The 25,841-nt window shown below is 43.1% G+C and overlaps 1 protein-coding gene and 1 long non-coding RNA gene across 4 annotated transcripts in view; one reads left to right on the forward strand and one right to left on the reverse strand.

Moving 5' to 3' along the window:
- The window catches only part of LRP2 (LDL receptor related protein 2), a 200,626-nt gene extending 183,519 nt beyond the window's left edge, over nucleotides 1–17,107 (reverse strand). For 2 of the 3 annotated variants that reach the window (XM_045480110.1, XM_045480108.1), the window contains exon 1: nucleotides 16,448–17,106. In XM_045480110.1, coding sequence (XP_045336066.1) covers nucleotides 16,448–16,526 — 79 coding nt within the window. In that variant the 5' untranslated portion in view covers nucleotides 16,527–17,106. Of the gene's footprint in view, nucleotides 1–16,447 lie in introns of all 3 variants that reach the window. The other variant, XM_045480109.1, reaches the window with a different exon arrangement.
- LOC123599040 overlaps nucleotides 15,837–25,841 on the forward strand; it is a 29,518-nt gene continuing 19,513 nt past the window's right edge. The window contains exon 1 of the long non-coding RNA XR_006712945.1: nucleotides 15,837–16,397. This is a non-coding gene — a long non-coding RNA (uncharacterized LOC123599040). The remainder of the gene's footprint in view (nucleotides 16,398–25,841) is intronic.

Consider the following 25,841-nt stretch of genomic DNA (forward strand, 5'->3'; position numbering starts at 1 on the left):
CAGGTGGAGAAGGGGCAGCAGGAAGAGCCCAAAGTTTTACTTAGCAGCCAGAGATTTAAATTTATATCACTGGCTTCAGTGCATTCCCACAATTTAGGCTACTTTCTGTACATTCAAGGAAACTTTAAGAATTTTCTCTTTATAAAATGTGGTTTATTTTAGCATAGAATTTTTGCAAATACATACTAATTCCTCAAAAGTTATTCAAGATGCCAAATATTCCTTCTTGAAGCAATCCTAAACAACCTTAAAACATCTGGTATACAGGGCAAATCCCAGGAATATTCCATGTCTTCTAGGAAATGCAATGGCGTATTTGAGGGTATGGGAGATCATTTTTTAATGTTCCACCTCATATGTTTCATTGGAGATGAAGACATAATAAAATCTTATAGGCGGGGAAGTGAATTTTCAATTATAGAGATTCTTTTTTGAATGTTTATTTACTCATTTTGAGAGAGAGAGAGAGAGAGAGAGTGCATCAGTAGGGGAGGGACAGAGAGAGAGGGAGAGAGACAGTCCCAAGTAGTCTCTGTATTGTCAGCGCCGCGCCCTACTTGGGGCTGGATCCCACACGGGAGATCATGACCTGAACTGAAACCAAGTCAGGTGCTTAACTGAGCCACCCAGGCAACCTTCAATTAAAAAATTCTAAAAACAACATTTTTTTGTATATTTATATGATATTTTTAAAATGCAGTTAAGCTTTACAGACTAATACAATCAATAAATCCAATTATTTTTATAAGTTCCCTTTAAATAGAGCACCTAAGATATCCATCAAAGGTTATTTCTAGCTAAAAGCCAAATTCTGTTTCATTTTATTATAGCCATCATTCCGTTTTAACTTAGAAAAAGGAAGGAAAATAAAATTTTTTAAAACTTAATAGTAAGGGCTTATCCTGCAGTCAGTTTATTTGCTACTCACATTCTCCCTTAATATTATTATGTACACACTTACTCATTAAGTTTCATTTCCCTACGTAATTCTTTCAACATCTGCTAAGATAGAGCAAAGGTGTCCTTCAGCCTGACTTTTCTTTAAAGTCATATATTAAAACTTAACCTGGTGTGTTCTTTCAAACTATAGCTACCTTGAGAGTTCTCATTTGTAACAGTAAGGTTGGCAGGGAGGAAATGAGATGAGAAGGAGAAAATCTCTAATTTGTCATCAATAAAATAAATCAGGAAATACCCTTTAATCTCAAGAGTACAATTTACTGATTTAGTCATTTATTTACAAAATTGATGGAAATTGTTAACAAGGAGTTAATTGATTTAAGTCACCTGATTACTACAGTTAATTAACCACACTGACTTAATCTTCTTTGAAAACATCAACTAATCATTTCCCAGGTGTCAAGGGGTAAATCGTTAAATAAAAAATAAACCTCTGTCCCCCTCTTCAAGGGAGATTTCTTGAGCATGTTTTCTTTGCAGATTCCAATCTAGCAACAAGCCAAGTTTGGTGTGTGTGTGTGTGTGTGTGTGTGTGTGTGTGTGTGTGTGTGTGTGTTTTCCCCTATACAGCTATACTGAAAGAGCTGCCATCTTTCCAGAGTTTTTTCCTCTTTTATAATAAGGGAGAAGCAGCCTTGCAACCCTACCATCCATGTCCTTTTGAATTACTTTAAAAAATGAGCTAGGAACACTTTTCAAGTAAAAATGAGCAAATGAAAGGCAATGGAGACTTTCACATGAGAAAGTGAGTTTTCAAAAAAATAACTTGAGAACTTATTTGGAGGGTGTGACTACAAAGAAATCGTGTGGGGGAATGGGCATGAGGGGCACGTTATTACTGAGCTGTTCTAATCTTTTAATTTTTTTTGGTTTAATTAAGTTGTCTTTTTTTTGTTTGTTTTTTGAGAGGGAGAGCAAGCAGGGGAGGGGCAAAGAGAGAAGGAGAATGAGAATCCCAAGCAGACTCCACACCATCAGCACAGAGCCCGATTCAGGGCTCGAACCCATGAACCAGAGTTCATGACCCAAGCAGAAACCAAAAGTCGGCTGCCCAACCAGCTGAGCCATCCAGGCACCCTGAGCTGTTCTAATCTTGACTGTGGTAGTGGTTACACAAATATATACACATATTAAAACTGATAGAGCTACACACTACAAAGTCTATTTTAGTCTGTGTTAATTTTTTAAATAAAACAAAGCACTTCATAATGCCAATTCATAAAACCTATGAAACCTTATTCCCTTTTTTAAAGATAGAAAAATTAAGATAAATCACCTGCCCCCCCCCACCTCAATGAAAAGGGGGTGGGGAGGCATAAGAAAACCAATCAGAAGGAATATAACCCATGTCTCTCATGGCTAGCCAGTTCTCAATTAGTAGACCCACTGCTTCTCTGAAAAAAAATAAAATAAAGCCAATTGTCTTTGATCTACCAAAGCACCCACAGTACAAGAGGGCTCTGGAGGGAACCAAAGTCCCAGGTCACTGTGACAAATCACGCTTACACTTGCTAAAGGGAAAGAGGGCAAGGGTCTTGATAAAACCTGATTCCCCTCCCGCCCTTTTCTCATTCCTTCCATCACAGCAAAGTGTTTGAAAAATAAATCTGGATTACGGTGGGATTTTGTTGCACATATTCACAATCGGCAACAACTATTAAAGACCTCTAGGATTTCCCTTACAGAGAAGTGAAAGCCTTCAATACAAGATGTATCCCTCTGAGCTCAAGTCCCACGTTTTCTCTTGTCTTCACTGCTGGGTTTAATTATTTACAGTGAGAATCATCTAACTTTCACTACCTTCCAGTTAGTATGTTCAATTTTTAAACCATGCATTTTGTTTTTCACCAGAATCTCGGCTTTCAATGATTACTTTGCAAATTCTTTCAACACCTCACTGCACCAAATATTAGGGAAGAGGTAAATTTTTGTGGCAGAAGTGAACTGGAAAAAAAATTCAGAGTTTTGGTACACAAAAATTAACCATTTATTGGGGGCGCTTAGGTGGCTCAGTTTATTAAGCATCAGACTTCATGTGAGGTCATGATCTCATGGCTCAGTCTGTGAGTTCAAGCCCTGTGTGGGGCTCTCTGCTGTCAGCACAGAGCCCACTCTGAATCCTCTGCCTCCCTCTCTCTCTGACCCTCTCCCACTTGCAGTTTCTTTCTCTCTCTCTCAAAAATAAAAAAAAAATTAAAAAAACATTTAAAAAATCAACCATTTAACAATTGACCTAAGAAATATGTGCATTTTACTTTATTCATTTGCAAATTCTTTTTATGTACTACGTGCTAAAAACAAAACCAGAAGTACCTATCAATAGTCATCATTATGGTCTAGAAAAATCAAAACTGCAACGTACATTAAATCCACAAGCCTCCTCTCCCTCTTACTTGGTACTGGTGAATCCCTAAGGAATGACTGATAGAGCCTTACAACTTTGTTGCTTTTAAGGTCAACCTCTCCTGTTGTTTTAACAATCCTACTTCAAATACAGCCAACTTGAGGAAGCAGAGCCATAGTAGAAGGTAAGAAGTTCTATCTTTGAAGTCCACTTGACAGATTTACAGTAGAAATTCCCCGTAAAATCATCCTAAGAACTTTTTCTCCTAGAAATGCTGATTAAGGCAACCCAGTTGAGATGAAGTTGACTCCCTTTCAAGACTACCTGTCACCTCTGGCAGCTTCCTCCCTACTTTCATCCCCCATCAAACCATACCAGTTTTGGATCTCATTCTCAGTGAACCTTGCTCTAGCAAACTTTTACCTGCATGGCTATCTCACCGAACTCCTCTGCTCTAGAGGGGTAAACATTTCTACCCTTTTAAACAGAGTTTCAGGAGGAAACAATGTCTTACTCCTAAGAACTGGTTCTAACGGTGACAAAGCAGACATCTTTGGCCAAGATGAGACCTGGGGGCCAAGAGACCTTTTAGCACCTTCAGCCCATAGGCAAATGCCTTCCACATCTCTACAAGAGCAGTCTCCTCAAGGGGCACCTGGGTGGCTCAGTCGGTTGAGTGTCCAACTTCAGCTCAGGTCATGATCTCACGGTTCATGAGTTCAAGCCCCATGTCAGGTTTTGTGCTGACAGTTCAGAGCCCGGAGCCTGCCTCAGATTTTGTGTCTTCCTCTCTCTGTGCCCCTCCCCAGCTCGTGCTTTCTCTCCCTCTCTCTCAAAAGAAACAAACATTAAAAAAAAATTGTTTTTTAATGTGTCTGATAGGGGCACCTGGGTGGCTCAGTCAGTTGAGCGTCCGACTCTGGCTGAGGTCGTGATCTCTCAGTTCATGAGTTCAAGTCCCATGTCGAGCCCCGTGTCGGGCTCTGTGCTCACAGCTCAGAGCCTAGAGCCTGCTTCAGATTCTGTGTCTCTCTCTCTCTCTCTCTACCCCTTCCCCGCTCATGCTCTGTCTCTCTCTGTCTCTCAAAAATGAATAAACGTTAAAAAAATTTTTTTTTAAAAAGCGTCTGACTTTGGCTCAGGTCATGATCTTGCAGTTCACAAGTTTGAGCCCCACATCAGGCTCCGTGCTGACAGCTCAGAGGCTCCCTGACAGCTCAGAGCCTGGACCTGATGTGGATTCTGTGTCTCTCTCTGTCTCTGCCCATCCCCTGCTCATTCTCTCTCTCTCTCTCTCTCTCTCTCTCTCTCTCTCTCTCTCAAATAAATAAAACATTAAAAAAAATTTTAATAAAAAAAAAAGAGCAGCCTCCTCAGATATAGAGACTCCACTCTCACTTGTTCATTACTATCTTCTAGGATATTGAATAAGAGAGCTTATTAAGAATTTTTCCATCAATATTAAACAACAACAACCTTTTAAAATCTGTCATCCCTAAGAGGAAGTTAGAGTAGAACTCTCCAATTGGGTGTCATCTTTTGAATGAAAAGACATGTAATTATAGAGAAGAGAATACTGCCAGATAAGGAATGGTAGTACAGGAGGAAGCCAGCAAGCAAGAATCAATGGATACCCAAGGAGTATAGAGGAAAAAGTAGGTTAAAAGAGAAGTGTACTCTTCTGAATAGTAAGGTATTTTGACAGGCATATGTCATAGGAATCTCTCTATCCTTTGATATAACTAGTTACATCACGCCGGGAGCATAAGGTCTTGATCAACATGTATTACATGAATGATTGCCAAAGTCACACAAAAATATCTGACATTTGGGTTGCAAAGCTAACAATCTCTGAAATGAGGTCACCGTAACATAACATGAAACATTAAATAAGGCTTTGTTTGACTGTGTAGACAGGCACTATCTTCCACCTGCTCCTACTTATCCACAGTGACAATATGTAAGAATAAGGGCTCTGGGTTCCAGTCTTGGTTTCACCACTTAGTAATTGGATGGCTTTGGGCACCTGTCTTTGCCTTGGTCTTTTATCCATAAATTCAGATTGTTAATGAAGTGGGTAAATTAATACCTGTAAAACACTTAGGATAGTGTCAGACATGTAGCAAGCACTCCAAAAAACTTATCCATAATTATTTTAGCTCATTCTTGCAACTTCACTACCCATTCATGCATGTAACTGAGCCATTCCTCTGCCTTTAACCTATTTGGTCATGGTTGTACATAGAGTCCTCAAAAGAATGGGACCTGGAATGAGAAAGGTTGTGCCCACAGGACAAGCAGTCATGGGCATTTTTCAGCAGTCTGGTCCTTCTTTGGTTGAGCCCATTTTTCCTTCATTCATCAGGAACAAGACCGATGAACGTCACGGCTTGACATGTGATGTTCTTTCCACCATAGTCCATGCCGCCTCCCTGAGTTGGGAAACCACTCCCCTCTTCAAAGAGGCCCTTTTGTGTGATCAAGGCTGTTTTCACTGTGCTGTGGCCTCAGACAGCTTTCTTTTGTGTTGTTTAAACGCAGAATGTCAGTCCACTAACATAATGTCAAAAACTTTGCCTTATCTTTTTGTAAAAGCTACTGTATCAAATCTGTCCTAAAAATAGCAGAATGACACATTCTGTATATACAGGGGATTCTCACAGGGTAACCAAGTGTCTAAGTTAACGTTAGAAAGGTTAAAGAGACTGATGCAGGATCAGCTACGCTCAAATGCATTGGGAATCATCAGTGTTGGGGGTCAGCAAGGCGGAGGAAAGGGAAGAGTCAAATGGAGAGAAACAGCATTGCTAAGCCACTTGTTTTAATAGAGATAGCAATTTTTTATTCCCTCCATGGGGTTTTTGATGGAGCCTGGGGGAATTAAAGGCTGGCAATACCAGGGACATGGTGATGAGCTGAATGCCCCTTCTTAGCTTTAGAGTCCATGGGGCATTTATCCATTTGTTCAACTTATATTTATTTATTTAGCCCTATTCTAGATACTAGGTATAAAGCAATAAACAAGGGAGACAAAAATTCCTGCCCTCATGAAATTGACATCTTAAAGAAAGGAAGACAAAAGTAAATAAATAAATAAGTTACATACATTGTGTCAGATGGTTATAAGTGCAATGAAGAGAGTTAATCAAGAAAAATCTGAAGACCACACTGATAAGATGACCTATAAGCAAAGACCTATAGGAAGCAAGGAGTGTGAGTCATGCACAATTTGAGGGAAGAGCACTCAGAGAGAAAGCAAATTTAAAAGCCTTAAGGTACACACTATGTTGGGGGGATGGGGGGAGGAAGCAAGAATTATCACCATGCCTAGAGCATTGTGAGAGGGGGAGAGGAGAAAGCGTTTTGTACATTCACTCAGCTCCTTTGGGGTCCACTTCAGTTATAGAAAGGCACCTTGCCCAAGGTCATGCCCTTATGAGGGCAGGCCACATCTAGTAACTAAAAAAGGTCATTGCAGCCTGCCATAGAACACTCTCACAGTCAAGTCTTGCTCCAGAGCTCCCCACTAGGTTGACTGAGGCCTTCTCAGAGTGTTTAACTTCTGCCATTCCTGCTTCCTCGTTTCTCTTCAAGGGCAATGATCTTAATAAACATCTTTTACCCCAAACTCCATCTTAGTGTCTGTTTCTAGACAACTCAACTTGTGTGTGACAGAAGCCATTGGAGATTTTGAGCAGTAGTAACATGATCTGACTGATATTCTAAATAGGTGTCAAGAGTAGACAGAAGAGGGACAAAAGGGAAGCAGAATGATCAGTAAGGAAGCTATTGCAATAATCTCGGTAAGAGTCGACTATGATGTGGATCAGTGTGGTAGCAATAAACATGGTAAAAAGTGATTGGATTCTAGATACATTTTGAAGATTAAAACAATGGGATTTTCTGATGGATTGAATGTAAGATATAAAAGAAAAAGGAATCCGAGCAAGGATGGTCCAGCCATTTACTAAGATGGAAAAGCCTATGTGGAAAGCAGGTTTAGGGCATTAGAGAAGATCAGAGTTATGGTATTGGTCTAGATTTGGATCAGATTCACAAATTTGGAAGTTGTCAACATATAGATGGTAAAGCCATGAGACAGGATGAGTCTCCAAAGATGTAGCGTAGACAGAGATGAAAAGTAGTCAGTCAGGTAGATGGGCAGGAATAAAATAGCAAGGAAGAAGGAAACCAGGAAAATTTGGTTTCTTGGAAGCCAGATGAGGTGTTTCATGGAGGAAGGCAGGATACACAGTGTCAGATGCCTCTGATAGTTAAATAAAACAAGAGCTGAGAGTGGATTATTGGATTTAATAGCACGGAGGTCATTAGTGACCTTGGCAAAAGAAATATCTACCAAGGGTGGGAGCAAAAACTTGAAAGGCATGGATTTGAGAAAAATTGGAGGAGAAAAATTACAGTGGGTATAGACAAATCTGGGAAGGAATTTTGCCATAAAGAGGAACAGAGAAAATAGGAACAGAAATGTGGGGAAAGAGAGTAGACAATTAATTAGTGAGAGGTTAAGACAGAATTCAATGTAGAACATGAATGAACTGTTTGAACTTAAGAGCATGGAAAGTTCATCCAGTGTAACCAGAGGGAAGACAGAATATACAGACAGGATGTACGCAGGTGATGATGGCTGAGTTATGGGAGCTTGTTGAGTTCTCTTCTGATTGCTTCTTTTCACATTTATAAGAAGCAATGTCATCTGAGCAGGTGGTGTTGGAAGTTTGAGGAAAGAGGAGATATAAGGAAGTAGGAAAGTGAAAGGCCTCACCAGACAGCAGGTCTGAGGTTGAGATTAGTTTCACAAATTTATAATGAGATCAGTCAACCTAGTTTTGTGTTTTCTCTTGCCACATTTAGCTACAGCAATGCAGATGTGGAGCATTAGATTTAACCAGGACTGAGCTCTGGCAGAGCACAAGAGAGCAAGACAACGGGACAGGGGGGCCCGACTGCTGGCGGTATAGGCAAGGAAGTAATGTTAATGAAGAGTCGGGGCGCCTGGGTGGCGCAGTCGGTTAAGCGTCTGACTTCAGCCAGGTCACGATCTCGCAGTCCATGAGTTCGAGCCCCGCATCAGGCTCTGGGCTGATGGCTCAGAGCCTGGAGCCTGTTTCCGATTCTGTGTCTCCCTCTCTCTCTGCCCCTCCCCGTTCATGCTCTGTCTCTCTCTGTCCCAAAAATAAATAAACGTTGAAAAAAAAAAATTAAAAAAAATGTTAATGAAGAGTCATAACAATATAAAATGAGGAAGTAAATAAACAAGGGATTTGAGGGACAGTGTACAGGTGGTAGGATCACGGACTCTAAGTCCCAGTGGGGTCTACAAAGAATTGAGCCTAGGCTATAAAAGAAATGAGCTACAAGGTTTTCCAATACTCCCATTCCAACCATGGAATAGACGGCTGCTTTAGATGCCAGTGGGCTCTGTCGGGATGCTCTGACATAAATTGGAGGAGAGAGATTACAGTGGTTATAGAGAAATCTGCCTAATTTGGGTAAGAAAGGATTAGAGGATCCATCCAACAGTTGCTTAGCTTAAAGAATCAAAGGTTCTGAGAGGGGGAGGAAGGACTTCAATTGTGTCCAGGGACAGAGCAAAGAATACAATTAAGACACAAACAGTAGCTCTAGGGAGGGAGGGTCATGTTAGGCAGGATAGGAGATGGCCAGAAATGGGGGCAGCACTAGATATAAAAGAGTAGTTTTCCTTCTTACTGTAGCTACCTTGTAACATCCCCATTCAAAAGAAAGTATGGATTTAACAGTGTATTTAACTGCCTGCTAGAAGGAATTTACAGTGGCATGTTAGTATACCTTTAGTTACAAAACTAAAAATGAGAGATTACCTAGATCAGCTGTTCCCAAATTGTCTGACCCTCAGAATCAACTGGAAACTCTTTAAAAACAGATGCCCATACTCCTGATTTAGTAAGATTGGGTTTTTGCCCTAAGAATCTATACACTTTTTAAAGCTCCCCAGGTGACTTTGATGATAATGCCAACTTAGGGGAACTGGCTGACTTCTATCTACGGTTCCTAAAAATTATAGCATTCTATAAGTTGTGGTGAAATAGTGCTTTTGAGAACATAAGCAAACTCTCAATGTTGAATTCACCCTAGATATGATCAAGAAAACATGCAGCCCCATTTGCTCTGGCAGCTATAATATAACAATAGGGGAAGCTGGACTGAAAACAAAGTTGAAACCTAGAAGAGAGTAGAGTCAAGAAAAACACAAAGAAAGAGAACTGGAGCCCTGACTGCACCTCACCTGAACCCCACTCGGCCTCAGAATTTTCTTACACAAGCCAATAAATACCCTTTATTGTTTAAGCCGGTTTGAGGTGGGTTTTCAGTTTCTTGTTTCTCGCAACAAAAAGTATCCTCCACACCCTTCCTTCCCCATATCAAAATTAAACCAGTGTGGAAGCACATGCTAGCATTTTCTCCTCTCCTTTAGTGAGATTATAATGTGCATAGGATTGATATATTTCATATTTAAAAAAAAACCCTTCCATTCTTCAGTTCAACTTTGAGGATTTCCCTAATGAAATAAATTATTTTGCTTTTTCAGCCTTTACACAAAAAAGCTTCTCCTTGCTAATGAAATAAAAACCAAAAATTGGGCCCAAAGAGACAAGCAAATCTCTGACACTATAGGACAGGATGTTTTTATATAAGAATCCAAGAAAGTCTAGCATAACAGAACTGTGGCTATTGTCTTCTTCCCCTTGTTCACATTTAACACCTATAGGAACGTCAAAAGTAGATAGGTTTTCATTTAATGTCAATCAGTAGATTAGTGAGTAAAGGCTTCTGTTCAAAGTTACTAAGAAAGAATCTTCATGTGTTATTGACCGATAGTACATAAACTTAGAGGAGACCTCTGGTATTGCTTACAAACTTGGATCTCAAGATCTGGACAATAAACAAGCCATTGTATCCATGGTAACAGTGGCTTAACTTTTCAATGCACAGAATGGTAATTACATTTCCTCCTTTCATTCATTTCTCCCTGTTCCCAATAACCTTGGGGGTCAGGCATGACCTGAGGGCTAATGACTAAAAGCATAGAGCTTTCATCATGAAACTTCACATTGTGTAACCCGTCACCTTTCTTAGAGAGACTTCTTATTTCCTTGCATTGGGTTTTGGCACTGTACTAAGTCAGAAGTACCCTTATATAAAAGTTAACCATCTTAATTTTGGAATGATAATGTTTCTAGTTTCTCAGCACATGCTTTAGAAATAAGACTTAAAGAGCAGCAAAATAACCATTGGCATAGAGCGCATATATTTGACATTCTGAATCAATCCAGGGAGGTGTGAAAGACACCTGCCCTACCATTATTGAAGAAGTTCTTAGGTTAAATGCTAAGGACTCTTGGATTTGCCCCAGGATGTATTGTCTCCATAGAAGCTTTTTTTTTTTCTAATTAGATGTTTTTATTTATTTATTTATTGGGGGGGGGAGGGGAGGGAGGGACAGAGAGAAAGGGAGAGAGAGAATCCCAAGCAGGATCAGCACAGAGCCCGACACAAACCATAAGATCATGACCTGAGCCGAAAACAAGAGTCTGACACTCAACTGAATAAGCCACCCAGGCACCCCTCCACAGAAGCATTTTAATGTCTCCAAACCTCCTCTCTTCTTTCTTTCCACCCCATTCTCATAGCCAAGGCCTACTGCCTGGAAAAGCAGCAAAGTCTTAGAAATATAAGCAAGAAAGCAGAGTTAGCTGGGAAAGGAGAAAGGACGTAGGATTCACTGAAAAATGAAATCATATAATGGACTCAAGAGCTCCTGTACTCTGCTCTCTCAACTCACTTTTCAGAACTTTCCTATCCATCACAAAGATCTGCTCCATATAAGAAGCCTGTAGGCTACAAGTAAATCTTCTAGAAGTCCTTCTTTCTCCTGTTCTCCTAAACTTAAAATTGCAACATGATCACATGAACATAAAACTTCATCCCTTTTGCTTTAATACTTCCAATACGTTTCCCCCCTTCAATTCATTGAGTTTTTCCAGCACTGACTGCTCTTGAGAAGTTTCTTCAGCCTTTTAAGTCTGTCTTCATGGATAAAACAAAAATAGCATCAGCTGGTTTTACCTGATAAAGTGTCCTAGACAGATTTGGTTTTTGCAGCCCAGCCTCTGTTCACCTGGGAGCCCTATCCAAATTTCCCTCAATGGTCGACCTTAGTCCATGACTGCAGGAACCAAGCATATGACCCAAAGCCTAAGCCTTGGGCACATTTCATGCCAGGTACAATGACTGGTTCTGCAATGAGTCTGTGACCTAAGCAGAGCCCAAGAGGCAATTTACACTTTTAAGACAAGACAAAAACTCTTGCTTTTTCCCAGAAAGAACGTGGCTCCAAGAGCCACTGACAGCCATCCTAAGACACTAAAGAACATGATTGAGAACAGTCTTCTCAGAGTCAGAAGATAGAGAAACCAGATCAGCTTGACATAGGCTGAGCCTCCACTTTATATTAGGTTGAGCAAAATATAAAATTTTATGTTAGGTTGAGTCTTTCTTAGAAAAACAGCAATCCCATATGGTTCAACCTAATAGTTATATCTTTACAATTATGTATTGAAATAAATTTCCTTTTTTGTCTCCAGGAAGTTTAATTTAGATTTCTGTCATTTACAAATATGAATCTAGACTAACATTTAAAGTTGTAGCCACTAAGGGTGCCTGGGGGGCTCAGTTGGTTTGTGGAGCCCTGCACAGGGCTCTGTGCTGACACTGAGGAGCCTGCTTGGGATTCTCTCTCCCTCTCTCTCTGCCCTCCCCTGCTCACCTTCTCTCTCCCTCTCCCCCTCCCTCTCGCAAAAATAAACTTTAAAAAAAATGACCTAACAATTACCTTCAACTAAGAATAAATACCTATTCTGTACTATGAAATCCATAAACCTTAGTAACACGTTTCGATGGCCCAAGATTTTGAAAAATGGATCCAGAGATATGGTCTTTGAAAGGTGGGGCACTAACGTGGCATAAGTTCTGAACCAAGCTGGACATGACACATGGTTGTATTAACCTATCCTCTTAGACTTGAGATTCCTCTTAGACCCGGGATATGTGACCCACCCTATATCTAAAAATGATCAATTAGGGGTGCCTGGGTGGCTCAGTCAGTTGGACATCTGACTTTGGCTCAGGTCATGACCTCATGGTCCTTGGGTTCAAGCCCCAAGTTGGGCTCTGTGCTGACAGCTCGGAGCCTGGAGCCTGCTTCGGATTCTGTGTGTCTCCCTCTCTGTCCCTCCCCTGCTCACACTCTGTCTCTCCCTCTGTCTCAAAAATAAATAAATATTTTTAAAAAATTAAAAATGATCAATTAGGAAGACACAAAGAGGAGAGCTGGTTCTATCCTGGGCCACAGGCCCTTAGGCTAAGGGCTTAACCCCCTCCCTTTCCCTCCTGTCAGTCCCCCTTTCCTCCCTCCAGGTTTAGTTACTTATCTATAAAATAATGCAAGTAGACCAGCTGATAGCCAAGGTTTCCCCCATCTATAAAAGTCTAACTTTCTATTAGAACAGGACAGGCACAAGACTGAAGGGAGTTTGAGCAGAAGCCCTATACTATAAAAACTGGCTAGGAAGAACTTCAAGCAGAGAAAAAGAAGCCAACTGCTGTGAAATTAAAGCAGCAGCAGTATCAGAGATGTGACAGAACCAAAATATTGCCTGTTTGTTACTGGACCCATAATCCTTTTAAATACATAAACTTCACCTGAAAGTGTAATTGTCATAAAGCTGATACTAACTATAACAGGCATAACCCAGCTTCTATTGAATGAAAGAATATAACTTGAAGATCAATACCATTTTCTCAAAAAAACTTTCAGTCATATACTGGGATCTGGGAATTCCTCAAAGAAATGTTACTTGAAAATGCCTAAGGCCTCCTTATGTGCACTTGGAAATTAGAAATACGAATAGAAAACAAAAAAAGAAACGTTACTTTTAGTGTTGGTCAATATAATAATAGCTGTAGTTACGATCTTTGTCTATATGCCTTACATATTCAGCACTTTTATCTCTTTATGTTAATGAAATGTCATGGAGTAGATTCTCTTATCATATCAATTTTGCAGATAAGCAATCTGAGCCATGAAAGTTTAGTGACTTCCCAAATGTAACACAGCTAGAAAGTGGTAAAGCCATTGCTAGAACCCAGACAGCCTGACTCCAGAGTTCAGGCTCTCCCAATATTTCTTAACAGCATTCTACAAAATATGAAGAAAATACAAATAATTTTAGCTATAGATGTGTTATAATTATTTTTAAAGACTAACCATAAAATACTCAGAGGTCTTTTCCAATTTCTAATGATGCAAACTTTGCAGGAAGATCTTACCTAAAGTGTGTGCTCAAATAAGGATCTTTACAATGTCATACTTTACTTCACCTGATAAGTCAATAGACAGGAATCTAGAAATCTCCTTAACCTTACAGGAAGGTTACCTAGAGGTCAGGTGATAGAAACCTAAAAAGAATTTCTGAAAAAATATCCAGAGTTATGGTGCATAAGTGACAAAGACTTGTAAAATACCACTCAACTTCTTTAGTAACCTCATACATGGGTAGTGACTTAGGGAGTATGACATTTTTAGTACAAAATAAAAGAGACAGGGAAATAGAGGAGAGAGCCACACACTATAGCAGTTAAATTATAGCCTCTGGACTCAGAATCTCTTGGACTGGCCTCACAGCTCTGCCATTTTCTAGCAGTATGACCTTGAGCAAGCTAACTTCATTGACCCATGCCTCCATTTCCCATCAGTAAAACAGATATAGAAAGAGTACTTACATCAAAGGGGTATTATAAAGATTAAATGTCAACATTATAGTATTTATAGTATTATAAAGATTAAATGTCAATTAGTGTAAAGCACTTAGAACAGGGTCTGCCACATGTATAAGTGTATGATATGCTATTATTACTGTACATATTATCTGTACAATATAATCTGTACAATATAATATTGTATATTATCAGAGAAGATGGATGGATTCAAACCACCAAAAAGAGTAAGTACAGGGGCGCCTGGGTGGCTTGGTTAAACGTCCAACTTCGGCTCAGGTCATGATCTCATAGTTCCTGAGTTCGGCGCGTTTGGGCTCTGTGCAGGCTCTGTGCTAACAGCTCAGAGCCTGGAGCTTGCTTTGGATTCTGTGTCTCCAACTCTCTCTCTCTCTCTCTCTCTCTCTCTCTCTCTCCCTCTGCCCCTCTTCCATTCGCTGTCTCTCTCTCTCAAAAATAAACATTAAAAATTAAAAAAAAAAAAGAGTTAAGTACACCTTATTGGTGACTAAACCATCAATCCAGGGGAGAAAACACCTGTTTGGGTTGTATGGGAACAATCCAGATGTATCCCAGATGAATCCGGACAAGATTTCCTTTTGCCAGGCACTGACAGGAACATACAGTAAATCCTATGGCTATACTTAGGACATACGATGTATATCACCCTAAGAGCTGCGGCAAACCCTCCACGATAATAATAAATCCTCTTTCCGTGTTACCAACCCTGAGAAAAAGGTGTGCAAAGCAAGAATTACTAACAGTCTCTCCCCGCCTCCCCTCCCTCTCCAAAGATTTTTACAAACCAGTGAGGTTTGTTGGCGTTTCCAAACTTCTCAGGAAGTCTGAAATGGGTACTGCTAGGAGTTGCTGTATAATTATTTAGTTGATTCCCTCTAAGGAGCTTACGCTAAGAATTGAGGAAAGAAAGCAGATTAACCATTTGAATACATGCCACGGCCCATCCACAAGCTTTTCCCTCTCTCTGCCATAAATGGGGACTTCTACAGTCCCCACCCGTCAACCCCAATATGTGATCCAGGGAAATCAATTTATTGCTTTGGCTAATCCTACAACAATAGGGGTTTCATTTTCATTGTAGGTCAATTAAGTTGTCCGACGGGAAGGAAGGAGCAGGAGGGGAGAGGAGTGGGGGGAGAACTCTCCCATCCCCACAGACAGATTAGTCCCTGTGGAGGCAGCAGCGTCCGTTCTGTCTGTCTGGTGGTCGGTCACACGCAGCTCTGGGCTGCTACCTAGCAACGCAAAGCCTGGAGAGAGCTCGCGGGTTCCCTGGCCTCCTCCTCGCCCTTCCCATTCATCCCTGGTCTCTCTTTCTCTCTTTCTCTTTCTCTCTCTCTTTCTCTCTCTCCCCCACCCACCCCCCACTCCGTTCGCTGCTCTGTCTTCAAAGTTTGCTCCTCTCCCTTCTCTCCCTTTTTCTCCCCACTTGTCTTCCCTGTTTTTCACCCTTACTGTTTTTATTCTCTCCACTGCTTCCTCCCTTCCTTTCTCTGCCTCTGTTTCTATAAAAACGTAAATTCTGACAACTTGAGAGAATTTTAAAGCGCTTCATACCAGAAACTTTTGCATTCGAGCCCTCAAAACTCTGGCCGCGCAGACGGGGCCCCATTCATCAACACAAAAGCCCCCACCTCCCCGTTGAAAAGGAAAACCCTTCAAGAAAATGCTCCAGTATATCAGCCGCTCTCTCCGCCAATCCCGCCTCTTTGCCTTATCTCGGCTCGTAAATGATCTGCATCGAGATGCAGTCTCTTGAGGGTCACCGCGGGACCAAGTTTCGCCGAGGAAAAGAAGGGGGGGGTGCTCTAGCCCTCGAAGGGATCTCCCCGGCTGCGCGCTGCAGGTGGAAAGCTGCGCACTGAGCAGCTCCGAGGACCGCTCAGCACCCCCAGGGAATAAATAAGTGGGGGGAACAGACTGCGCACAGGCTGAGAGAATCTCATTCTCCAGGTTCCAACTGCAGAGTGCTTTCCAGAGGATCGGGAGAAAGTCCCTTGGGAACAAAGACGGGGTCCCCGTGGGGTGCGCTGTCACCGAAACCGGCGGAGCCGCTTTCTCAAGTTTGTGGCTGCTCGGTTGCCGGGCGGGCGAAGGAGGGGTGCTCGCGCTCGCCCCTCGCTGAGCAACCTGAGCGCCCCGGCGGGAGCCGCTCCAACGCCGCCGCCCTGCCCTGGCCCCCTCCCGGCCGCGGTCCCCTCTGTGCGCTCACGGACTCGACCCCTGCCACTGCCGGGTAAGTCCGGAGCTCTGCACCCCGCGGAATCCCGGCCAGCGGGCGCTTACCTTGGCCACTGGCCGGCGCCAGGCAGGCGGCAAAAGCCAGCAGCAGCGTGCACGCCACCGCCGCCGCCCCGCGCTCCATCCCCGCGACCGTCCGGGGCCCCGGCCTCGCTGTTCCTTCCCCGGGAGGTGGGCGCGCGTAGCCCGCAGCACCGGCGGCACCTCTGCTCGCGAGCGCTCCTGTAGGCCTGCACCCCGGCGGGCTCCTAGTGGCAGAAAGCCGGCCCCAGCGCCCGAGGCATCCCGTTTTCTACCCGCGCAAGTCCCCACCCTCCAGACAGTGCATAAAGCCCTTGAGACCCGACCGCCCCGGAACTAGCATGCGGGAATCCAGCGGGGCAGGCCCCCTGCCGCCAGGCCCGCCCCCTGCACTTCGCAGCGTAGGGAGGAGCAGGGACTCGAACACACGTGCGCTCTCACATGCACACCCCACGCGCGCGCGCGCACACTCACACACGACTTCATAGGGTCGCGCGCACACCGTAGCCCACACTCCTCACTGTCACACAAACTGACAGTCTCACGCGCTCACTCGCGCGCCGGCACACACATTCCTAAGTCGCACACGCGTGCGGTACTCCACAGTCACACAAACACCGACACGTGCACGCATACTTCACAGGCATTCACACGCTTACTCACTCCTGGAAGCCTCACACTTGTGCGAACACACGCCTGACACACACACACACACACACACACACACACACACACACACGGGCACGTTCTGCCCTAGCCTCTGCGCGGGTTTGCCTGCGCAACAGAAGTCGGCTACGCAGTCCGCGGGGAAACCTACCACCGACAGTCTTAAAAAAAGGAAGAAAAAGAAGAGAAGAAAACGGAAGGAATAAGCCCGCTGGGAGCGATTTGTGACCATTCTCTAGTCTGAAATCTCTAGGCTTCTCGGACACCCCGGTTTCACCCACAGAGTTGAGATGCTGAGATAGGTGCTGTTTTGTTTTTGTTTTGTTTTTTTCCAAGAGAAAGGGGGCAGATCAATGTAGGGGGGAGAGTTGGATCCTTGTTCAGCTTTTCTTAAGCAGCACATACACAGGTGTCACCGCCAGATCGCGTTTCTTACAAATCTGTTCCATTTGAAGCAACATTGGAAAAGAATGAATGTCCTCTGGATTGACTGGTGCGCCTTTATATGAGGGAGAGACGTAAGGGGTTCAGGGAACCCTGAAGCTCCCTCCTGCAAGGCAGCGTTAGACAGGCTGCCGGGGACTCCGGCCCCCAAGAGCCCTGCGGAGGGACCTTACAGCCACCCTCAGAGCATCTTCCTCAGGCGGTTCGTGACTCTAGAGCCGGCAGAAAAAAAGGAGGGGTGGCGCGACCTATTTCCTGGACCTGGGATCCCTGTCTTATGAGAAGGGGCCGTTCTCGGGCGGGGGGTCGCCCCAGAATCTCCTGTCCCGGGCTCTGGATTAACTCCGCAGCAGGGCCCCGGGAGCCAGGTCCCGGTCCAAGGAGTCAGGAGCCCTTTTCCCCCAGCCAGAGGGGCCAGAACAGTGGAGGCGGCAGCCCTATGCGCACTTAGTCCCGGACAGGGTCCCGCCGCCTCGCCGTTCCCAGGAGCGAGAACCTGCCAGTTTTTGTCACCCGTTCTCGCCGGGGCACCGACCGACCGTCTGGGGCTCTGCTGACCCCCGACAGTCCGGACCCCTACCTTCCGTGGGCTTTGGTGATTGGTGACGCATTGCGGGGAGGAGCAAGGGGAACTATTTTAGAAACACAAAAAGAGAGAAACAGACACAGACACAGACAGGGAAAACCTAGACTTAAAAAAAGAGGAGGGCTGTGAGAAGGGACAGCAGTCACTTCGTGGCTTTCTTTCCGAGATTTCTGGATTGGAAATGCCGAGCTCTCTGCTCTGACCCAAGTCACTGGAACGTGGTTGGCCTCCCTGCACGGCACTGGCGCTGTCCGGCGGCGGCGCCAAGGAGGAGGCAGGATTGGGGACCGGAGGGGCAGAGGGGTCTGGGAAGTAAAGAGGCTGAGGCCGGTGGGAGGAGGGAAGCGGCGAGGGGGCGAGAAGCTGCACTTCAGTCTCGGCTGGTGATTTATGCCGGTTCCGGGCGGCCGAGGCGATGGTACGAGACCGCGCCGGGGTCAGGCGGCTCTGACGCCCGCCCAGGCCGCGCTGCATAGTCAATGAGCGTCCCCGCACCGCGGAGTTACAAAGAGCTGCGGCGACCGCTGGGGAGGCGTGCGCGGGAGGGGCTGGGTGGCTCCCAGTGCGGGTGTGGGCGCGTGGGGGTATGGGAGGGTGAGCGCGGGCGCGAGTGTGGGGTGTGTGTGTGTGTGTGTGTGTGTGTGTGTGTGTGTGTGTGTGTGTCCTTTCACTGTAGCAGCCAGGGCTCCAAACATTCCTTTCTGCACTGAAGGGTTTTCCTCATTGTTGTTGTCTTTGTGCTCCTGTGTTGCCAACTTACTGGAATTCCTGACGTGGTTGCACAGCGGGGCTCAGGCTGACGGTACGAGCCAGCTGCGTTTGTGTACGGGGCCGACCCCGCCGTTAATCCCAGAATAACGCAGTGAAGGGGGGAGAATGGAGGGAGAGCGGGAGGGAGGGGAGCAGATAAAGGGTGGGGATGGGGAATGAGTGACCACTAACGGAGCACGGTCCATCACTCCCAACGCTGTGGGTGTAAATTCACACATCCACAGTTTTCCACTAGAAAATCTCATTTTCTCAGTGCAACCCCAAACTGGTGCCGCTTGAAAACAAGCATCTTTTGCAGCCTGTTTATCTCCTGTATCTATACCTGAGAAAATCTAGATTTGGAGGACTAAATCTGAGGACCAGCATCCGGGAAAGCCCGAGTTAGCACAGTGTGATTTAAGCCGACATTGTTTCTATATGATGTAAAGAGCAATTTCTTTTGTTTTCCACATTTCTCTCTATATATATGCATGTAAGACTTTACAGTTAACCGGAGACAGAGAGGAACAGTGCAGAAAAGTGATATTCTAGTAAATTTATGTTAATTGACTTCCTTGAAACATTTTCGACTTGTACATATTATTTTACTTATGCATCTCAGTAACAAATCATTAAAACTATTTTCAGAGAATTTGTTCCTATCTTAAACAAACTTCTGTTTCCTGCAGTGGGCATAAAGTTGTAAAATCTCCTTGAGTAAAATTCAACTTCAATTTGCTATTAATCCAACCCAGACTTGTTTCTTAAATGCTATTGAGCCAAATGCCCACTGAACAGCTCCAGTCTAATGTCCTTGATACCTTAAACTCAACATGGTGGAGCCTGGACCGTAAACCTTCATTGTTCCTTATCTCAGAAAGGGGCACCACCATCCAGCCCAGAGGCCAAGGCCTGAATTGTCATTCTTGACCCCTCCCTCTTCCCCACCCCTATATGTAATCAATCATGAAGTGCTGTTAACTTAAATTCTTCAATCTACTTTCTTTACTCCCAAACCCACCCACTTCTCTCAACTTCATGGCCAGTAGCCACCTAGATTCTCTCACCTGAATGATGGCAAGAGCCTTATACAAGTTCCTTGTTGTCAGGTTTGTCCCCCCCCCCCAATCTATCCATCTATTTTCCATTCTGCAATCAGATGATCCAAAGTGATATTTGCATTAGGCTAGTGCTTTCAAACAAAGATCATTACTAATTAGAGGGTAAGAAATCAATTCAGTAGTTCAGACAAGAATTATTTTCAAATTAAATAAAACAGAATAGAAACTAAAATAACTTTCATGTGGAAAGCATACGTATTGTTTCACAAAACTGGTTCATTCATATGTATATATAGGTATATCTGGTCACCTTATTATAGATCACAGTCAAAAAAATTTGAGGTATCTCTCCACAAATTACACATAGTAGGAGAAGTGGAGAAACCTGGCAGATATCTTAGTAGGTTTTATTATTATTTAGGTATAGTATGGTCAATAGATCAGGAGATGACTGCCATTGGAAAGGTAGTGTATTATACGCATCCAGCTGCCAAGAGAGGGAAGACATGTCACACAACTGGGGGGCCACACAGGGAAGTACCAAAGTGAGCATTCCCAGAGGGAGAGGAGGGAAAATGTGGGCAAGCAGCTTTTCTGTGGTTTCTGAAGGAAGGAATACAAAGATAGGGTAAACACGCTCAGGGTTGGCCAGTTTGTATTTGAAAAACACTCCTTTGGGAGAACTCTCAGAGGAGGGAGGCACTGAGGGAGGCAGGAGGTCAAGGCAAGGTGACTAGGGCATACCATCAGGTTGTCCATTGCAAGGTGTGTCCAGCATATGCCTGCAGGGCAGATGTTAAAGCATCTTAAAGATTACAGAAGCTAGAAACTTGGTAAATATAGCAGATGCCTCATGGTATCACTGACAAAAATGCATAATATAGCCATGAGAAAGCAGCAGACAAACCCAAACTGAGGGACATTCTATAAAATTACCAACTTGTATTCTTCAAAAATGGCAAGGTCATGAAAGACAAAGACTAAGGAACCTTTTAGAGATATGGTAATTAAATGCAACACACAGGCTTGGGTTGGACTTGGACTAGGGAAAAATATAGGAAAAACTGAGACATTTCAATGTCGACTATCTATTGGATAATAGCATCTTGTAATGTTGAATTGTCTGACATTGCTTAGGAAAGAGAATGTCCTTGTTCTTAGGAAATACATCCTAGAGGATTTAGGGGTACAGAAACATGACTTTGCAACTTATTCTCCAATAATTCAGAAAGCAAAATTTGTGTGTATGCGTGTGTGTTAGGAAGAGAGAGAGAGAAATGGGCAAAGAGTATGTGAGGGTTTCTTTGCACTATTCTTGCAACTTTTCTGTGAGTTTGAAATTATATTGAAATCAAATGATTTTTTCAAGTTTGAGAAACTTGGAAATCATAAATCCACATGAACAGTTCCCCTCCTATGTCCCAGTGTTCACTCCTATTATTGCCTGTGTCCATTCTTTCCCTCCCAACACCTTTCTTCATCTGTTTAACTCCGATTAAACTTTCCAATCTCATCTAAAATACCTCTTCTTCCAGGAATACCTCCCAAGCCCCCCATAGTGACTTAGGAGTCCCTTCTAATGTGTCCTCACAGCTCTATTTTCCTCAGTCCAGCTGTCATCACACTTGTATTCCTGTAACTTCCTCAAAGTTTCTCCCTCTGAAACCAGGATAATATTTTGCAGTCATGCAGACTACATAGATCACTTGGTTATAACACTTCAGTAGTTTTCACAGTATTCTGAAATAAAAATCAAAATTTTTAGCATAATCTACAAGTCTTTGCAGGATCTGGCCCCTGGCAATCTCTTGAATCTCATATGACAGTCTAGACACACTGGCCTCCTCTTGGTTTCTCAGATATACTATCTGCTTTCCCAGCACTGATGGTGAGATTCAGAGACATAGGGGAGAGATAGGCAGAGGTTCTTGGAGCTGCCTAAACTCCTGACTCCACTCCAGGTCTAGCTCCTAACCTACTATATCCTTAAAATAATCCTTCTTTTGCTCGAGCAACTTGAGTGGATCTCTGCCACATGCAAAACAGAGCAAGACTGAAACCATCAAAAAGTACCAAAAAGACATCTTAAGGTATCTCACCTACCAGGCAGCCCCAGTATGCTTCTGATATAATAACAACTGCAATTCAAAAAGGAAGAACACTGCATTTATGACTCTCCCACCGCCTACCTTTTTAAATAACTTGTAACCAGGTCCTGAGCCATAAGTCAGCTGCCGGTTCATGGTAGGTAGCCAGGGCCAAGAAAGCCACAGCAACACCTAAAGGGACAACCAGTGCAGCAGCCACGTTTTCCAAACCAAAAATGGAGACACCAGATATAGTATCACAGGAGAATCTTCCTGATTTGCAAATATAGTCATATGAAAAGTCTTGGCAGAATTGTAAAGAAACAACAGGGAATCTAGTAAGTCTCACGGATTGAAAAAAAAAAAGTTGAATAAAATTAGGACTCTGCTAAAAAATGTTAGGACTTAATGACCCAATCACAGGAAGCCCTGGGAGTCAGGTGAGCCTAAGGCATGCACAGATGTTCAGATCAAGCCAGAACTCACCAGAGTCAGGAAGCACCAGACCCCTCTGCCCCTCCAGTCCCCAATCCCACCTTCTCCTCCGCTTCACAGTGCAGGGAGGCCAACCACATTCCAGTGATTTGGGTCAGAGCAGAGAGCTCTGCATTTCCAAATCCAGAAATCTCAAAAAGAAAGCCACCAAGTGACTGCTACCTTTTCTCACAGCCCTCCTCTTTTTTAATTCTAGGTTTATTCCTCTCTGTGTCTGTTTCTGCCTCTCTTTTTGTGTTTCTAAAATAATTCCCCCTTCCTCCTCCCCTCAGAGTGTCACCAATCACCAAAGCCCACGGAAGGTACGCAAGGTAGGAAGGTACAGTCTGGACTGCTGGGGGTCAGCAGAGTCCCAGACGGTCAGTTGGTGCTCCAGCGAGAAGGGGTGGCAATAACTGGCAGGTTCTAGCCCCTGGGAAGGGCGAGGCGGCGGGACCCTGTCCGGGACTGAGTGCGCTATATCAATGTCACTGCTGTGATATCTGGCACTTAGATCTCCCAGAACCCTCCTAAGGAGAATTTAGATAGAGTCTCAGAATTATTCCCCTGGATCAACAGGAGAACTCTTTCTCTTTCAGCTCCCATCCCCTATTGGTTAAGAGTGATCATGGGGGGCATTACCTTCCCTGTCACCTGGGGTATGCATGTGTGTTCACCCTAGCCACTAGAGCCTGCAGCAATGGAGAAGCTCCTGGGCACAAAATGAAAGAAATGCCACAGACACCTGAAGCATAATGATTGCAGTCAAGGTGAGGTGAAACCCGTGTAAGGAGTCAAGTGACTAGGCAGTTGTCATACCTTAATGTTCTGTGGTACTTTTACCGTGTCCCCTGGTGAAATCATTCTGTCTAAGGATCAGGATCTCTGATCCAGCAGAACCTAAACTGCATTCTTGTCATTTAACAAACTCTTACTGTGATGATGAGAGGCACCAGCATATACCTGCCACATGCTACATCATAGAAGACAATATCCCAATCCCACAGCTTTGTCTGTCCTTCAGCAAATTACAAAGCTTTGTCCTTGTAATTTAAATACAAATTGAACAAGTCATTCTATTGTACTATTAGGGAAGCTCCTTCTGGGTTATGAGGTATACATACCTTCTTCAACTTACTATGGGGTTACGTCCTCCTGATAAACCTATCAGAAGTTGAAAGTATCGTAAGTCAAAAATGTATTTAATACGCCTAACCTACCGAACATCATAGCCTAGCCTAGCCTACCTTAAACGTGCTCAGAACGCTTACATTAGCTTATAGTTGGGCAAAATCATCTAACACAAAGTCCATTTTACAATAAAGTATCGAAAAGCTCCTGTAATTCATTGAGCAGAGTACTGAAAGTGAAAAACAGAATGGTTGTGTGGGCACAGAAGGGTTGTAAGTGTTATCAGTTGTGTACCCTCATCACCGCCTGGCTGACAGGGAGCTGAAGCTGCCACTGCCCAGCATCACAACACAGCACTATACCACACACTGCCACCTCAGGGGAAAAAATCAAAATGCAAAACTTGAAATACTGTTTCTGTTGAATACATATCTATTTTCTACCATTGTAAAATCAAAAAATCGTAAGTCACATCCTAAATCGGGGACAAGCTGTATAATAAAACTAAAGCATTCCAAGGTCAAATACCCAGTATTAAACCTCCTTCACTTGTAAATGAGTTGCTTGTTCTGAGGCATCACTATTCAAGATCCCATGTTAGTAAATCAGGCATTTTTATGGTGCTGGCAGAGGCACTGTGAAAAGGAAAGACAAAACCACCTTCAAAGTACCAGTAGATTCTGGAAAGAATAAATCACCTCTTCCTCCATATATAAAGGGTCCAATGTAATCAATGTGCCACCAAGGGACTGATTTTTCTATTTTTTCTTATGTCAATGTTGGCAATTTTGCTTTTCTAGGAATTTTTCCATTTCATTCACATTTTCAAATATATTGGCATAAGTTTGTTCATTATTTCCTCTTATCTTTTTGGAATCTGCGTGATTTGCAGTACTGCCCTTCTTTTCATTACTGTACTGATTGATTATTTCCTCCTTTTTTTTTTCTTTTCTAGTATTACCAATTTTGTTGGTCTTTTCGAAGAACCAACTTTGGATTTGTTTTTACATCAATTACATTTTTATTTTTGTTTTGCATTTCATTAATATCTTTGCTTTCATTATTTCCATCTTTCTACTAACTTTAGGTTTTATATACTGTCAAAGTCATTTATTACATTTTTTATTTCCATCATTATATTTTCAGTTCCAGAATTTTCATTCAAATCCTTTTTTAAAGAGCCCAGTTCTCACATGAAATTTTCCATTTCATCATCTCCAACATATGAATTGTATCTTTTGAAACTGTCAATTGTTTATCTTTCTTTTTTTTTTTTTTTTCCATTCATTTCATTCTAGCTTCTGGTATGCTTGGCAAATTTTAATTGAATACTTTAAATGAGTATAACATATTGTGGAAGCTATAGAGGATGCTATCTCCTTCAAAGAGAATTTCTTTTCCTTCAAGTAGGCAGTTAAAATAGGGGTAAATCTTTGATCCAACCAGAATGAAGTGTCTCAAGACTAGATTTCAGTCTTTTTTTTAATGTTTATTTATTTTTGAGAGACAGAGAGACAGAGAGACAGAATGTGAGCAGAGGAGGGGCAAAGAGAAAGGGAGACACAGAATCCGAAGTAGGCTTCAGGCTCTGAGCTGTCAGCACAGAGCCCAACATGGGGCTTGAACTCACAAACTGTGAGATCATGATCTGAGCCAAAATCAGATGCTTAACCAACTGAGCCTCCCAGGCACCCCTGGATTTCAATCTTTTTGAGGGCTGAACTAGTTCTGGTTTGTCCTTTAAATATCTCAGTAGAAAATGTGCAGCATTTTCCAGGAACTTTTCTTCCTTAGTGGCTCTGAATTCCAGTCTTTATCTCAGCAGCACCATACTACCAAAAGCTCTGATTAAACTCTTAACGTGTAAGCATTTATTTATATTAGACTTCTCATATCAATGCAGCTTACAAACTGGAAATGCTTTGAGAAGAAAAGTAGCAGAGAATTTCCAGCTTTCCTAAGTGTTTTCCCTTTCTTTCTTGGCTCATGGTCTCTCAAATGCTGAGTGTGCTGTAGTTCTCCAATGCCTTTACTGTTATTTCATATTTTTAACTTTAAAATATATTTTTCATATAATTGTGACTATTCTCTGATACTACACCAAAACTCAACAAGTTGTTCCTAAGAGTTAATTACAATAAGGAATTTGAAACCACATCAAGGAACTTTTCATCCACAATTACATTAAAATCCATTGGTCTTTAACTTTGAATGGATTT

Source organism: Leopardus geoffroyi, chromosome C1 (assembly GCF_018350155.1).
Source record: "Leopardus geoffroyi isolate Oge1 chromosome C1, O.geoffroyi_Oge1_pat1.0, whole genome shotgun sequence".
Classification (NCBI taxonomy): domain Eukaryota; kingdom Metazoa; phylum Chordata; class Mammalia; order Carnivora; family Felidae; genus Leopardus; species Leopardus geoffroyi.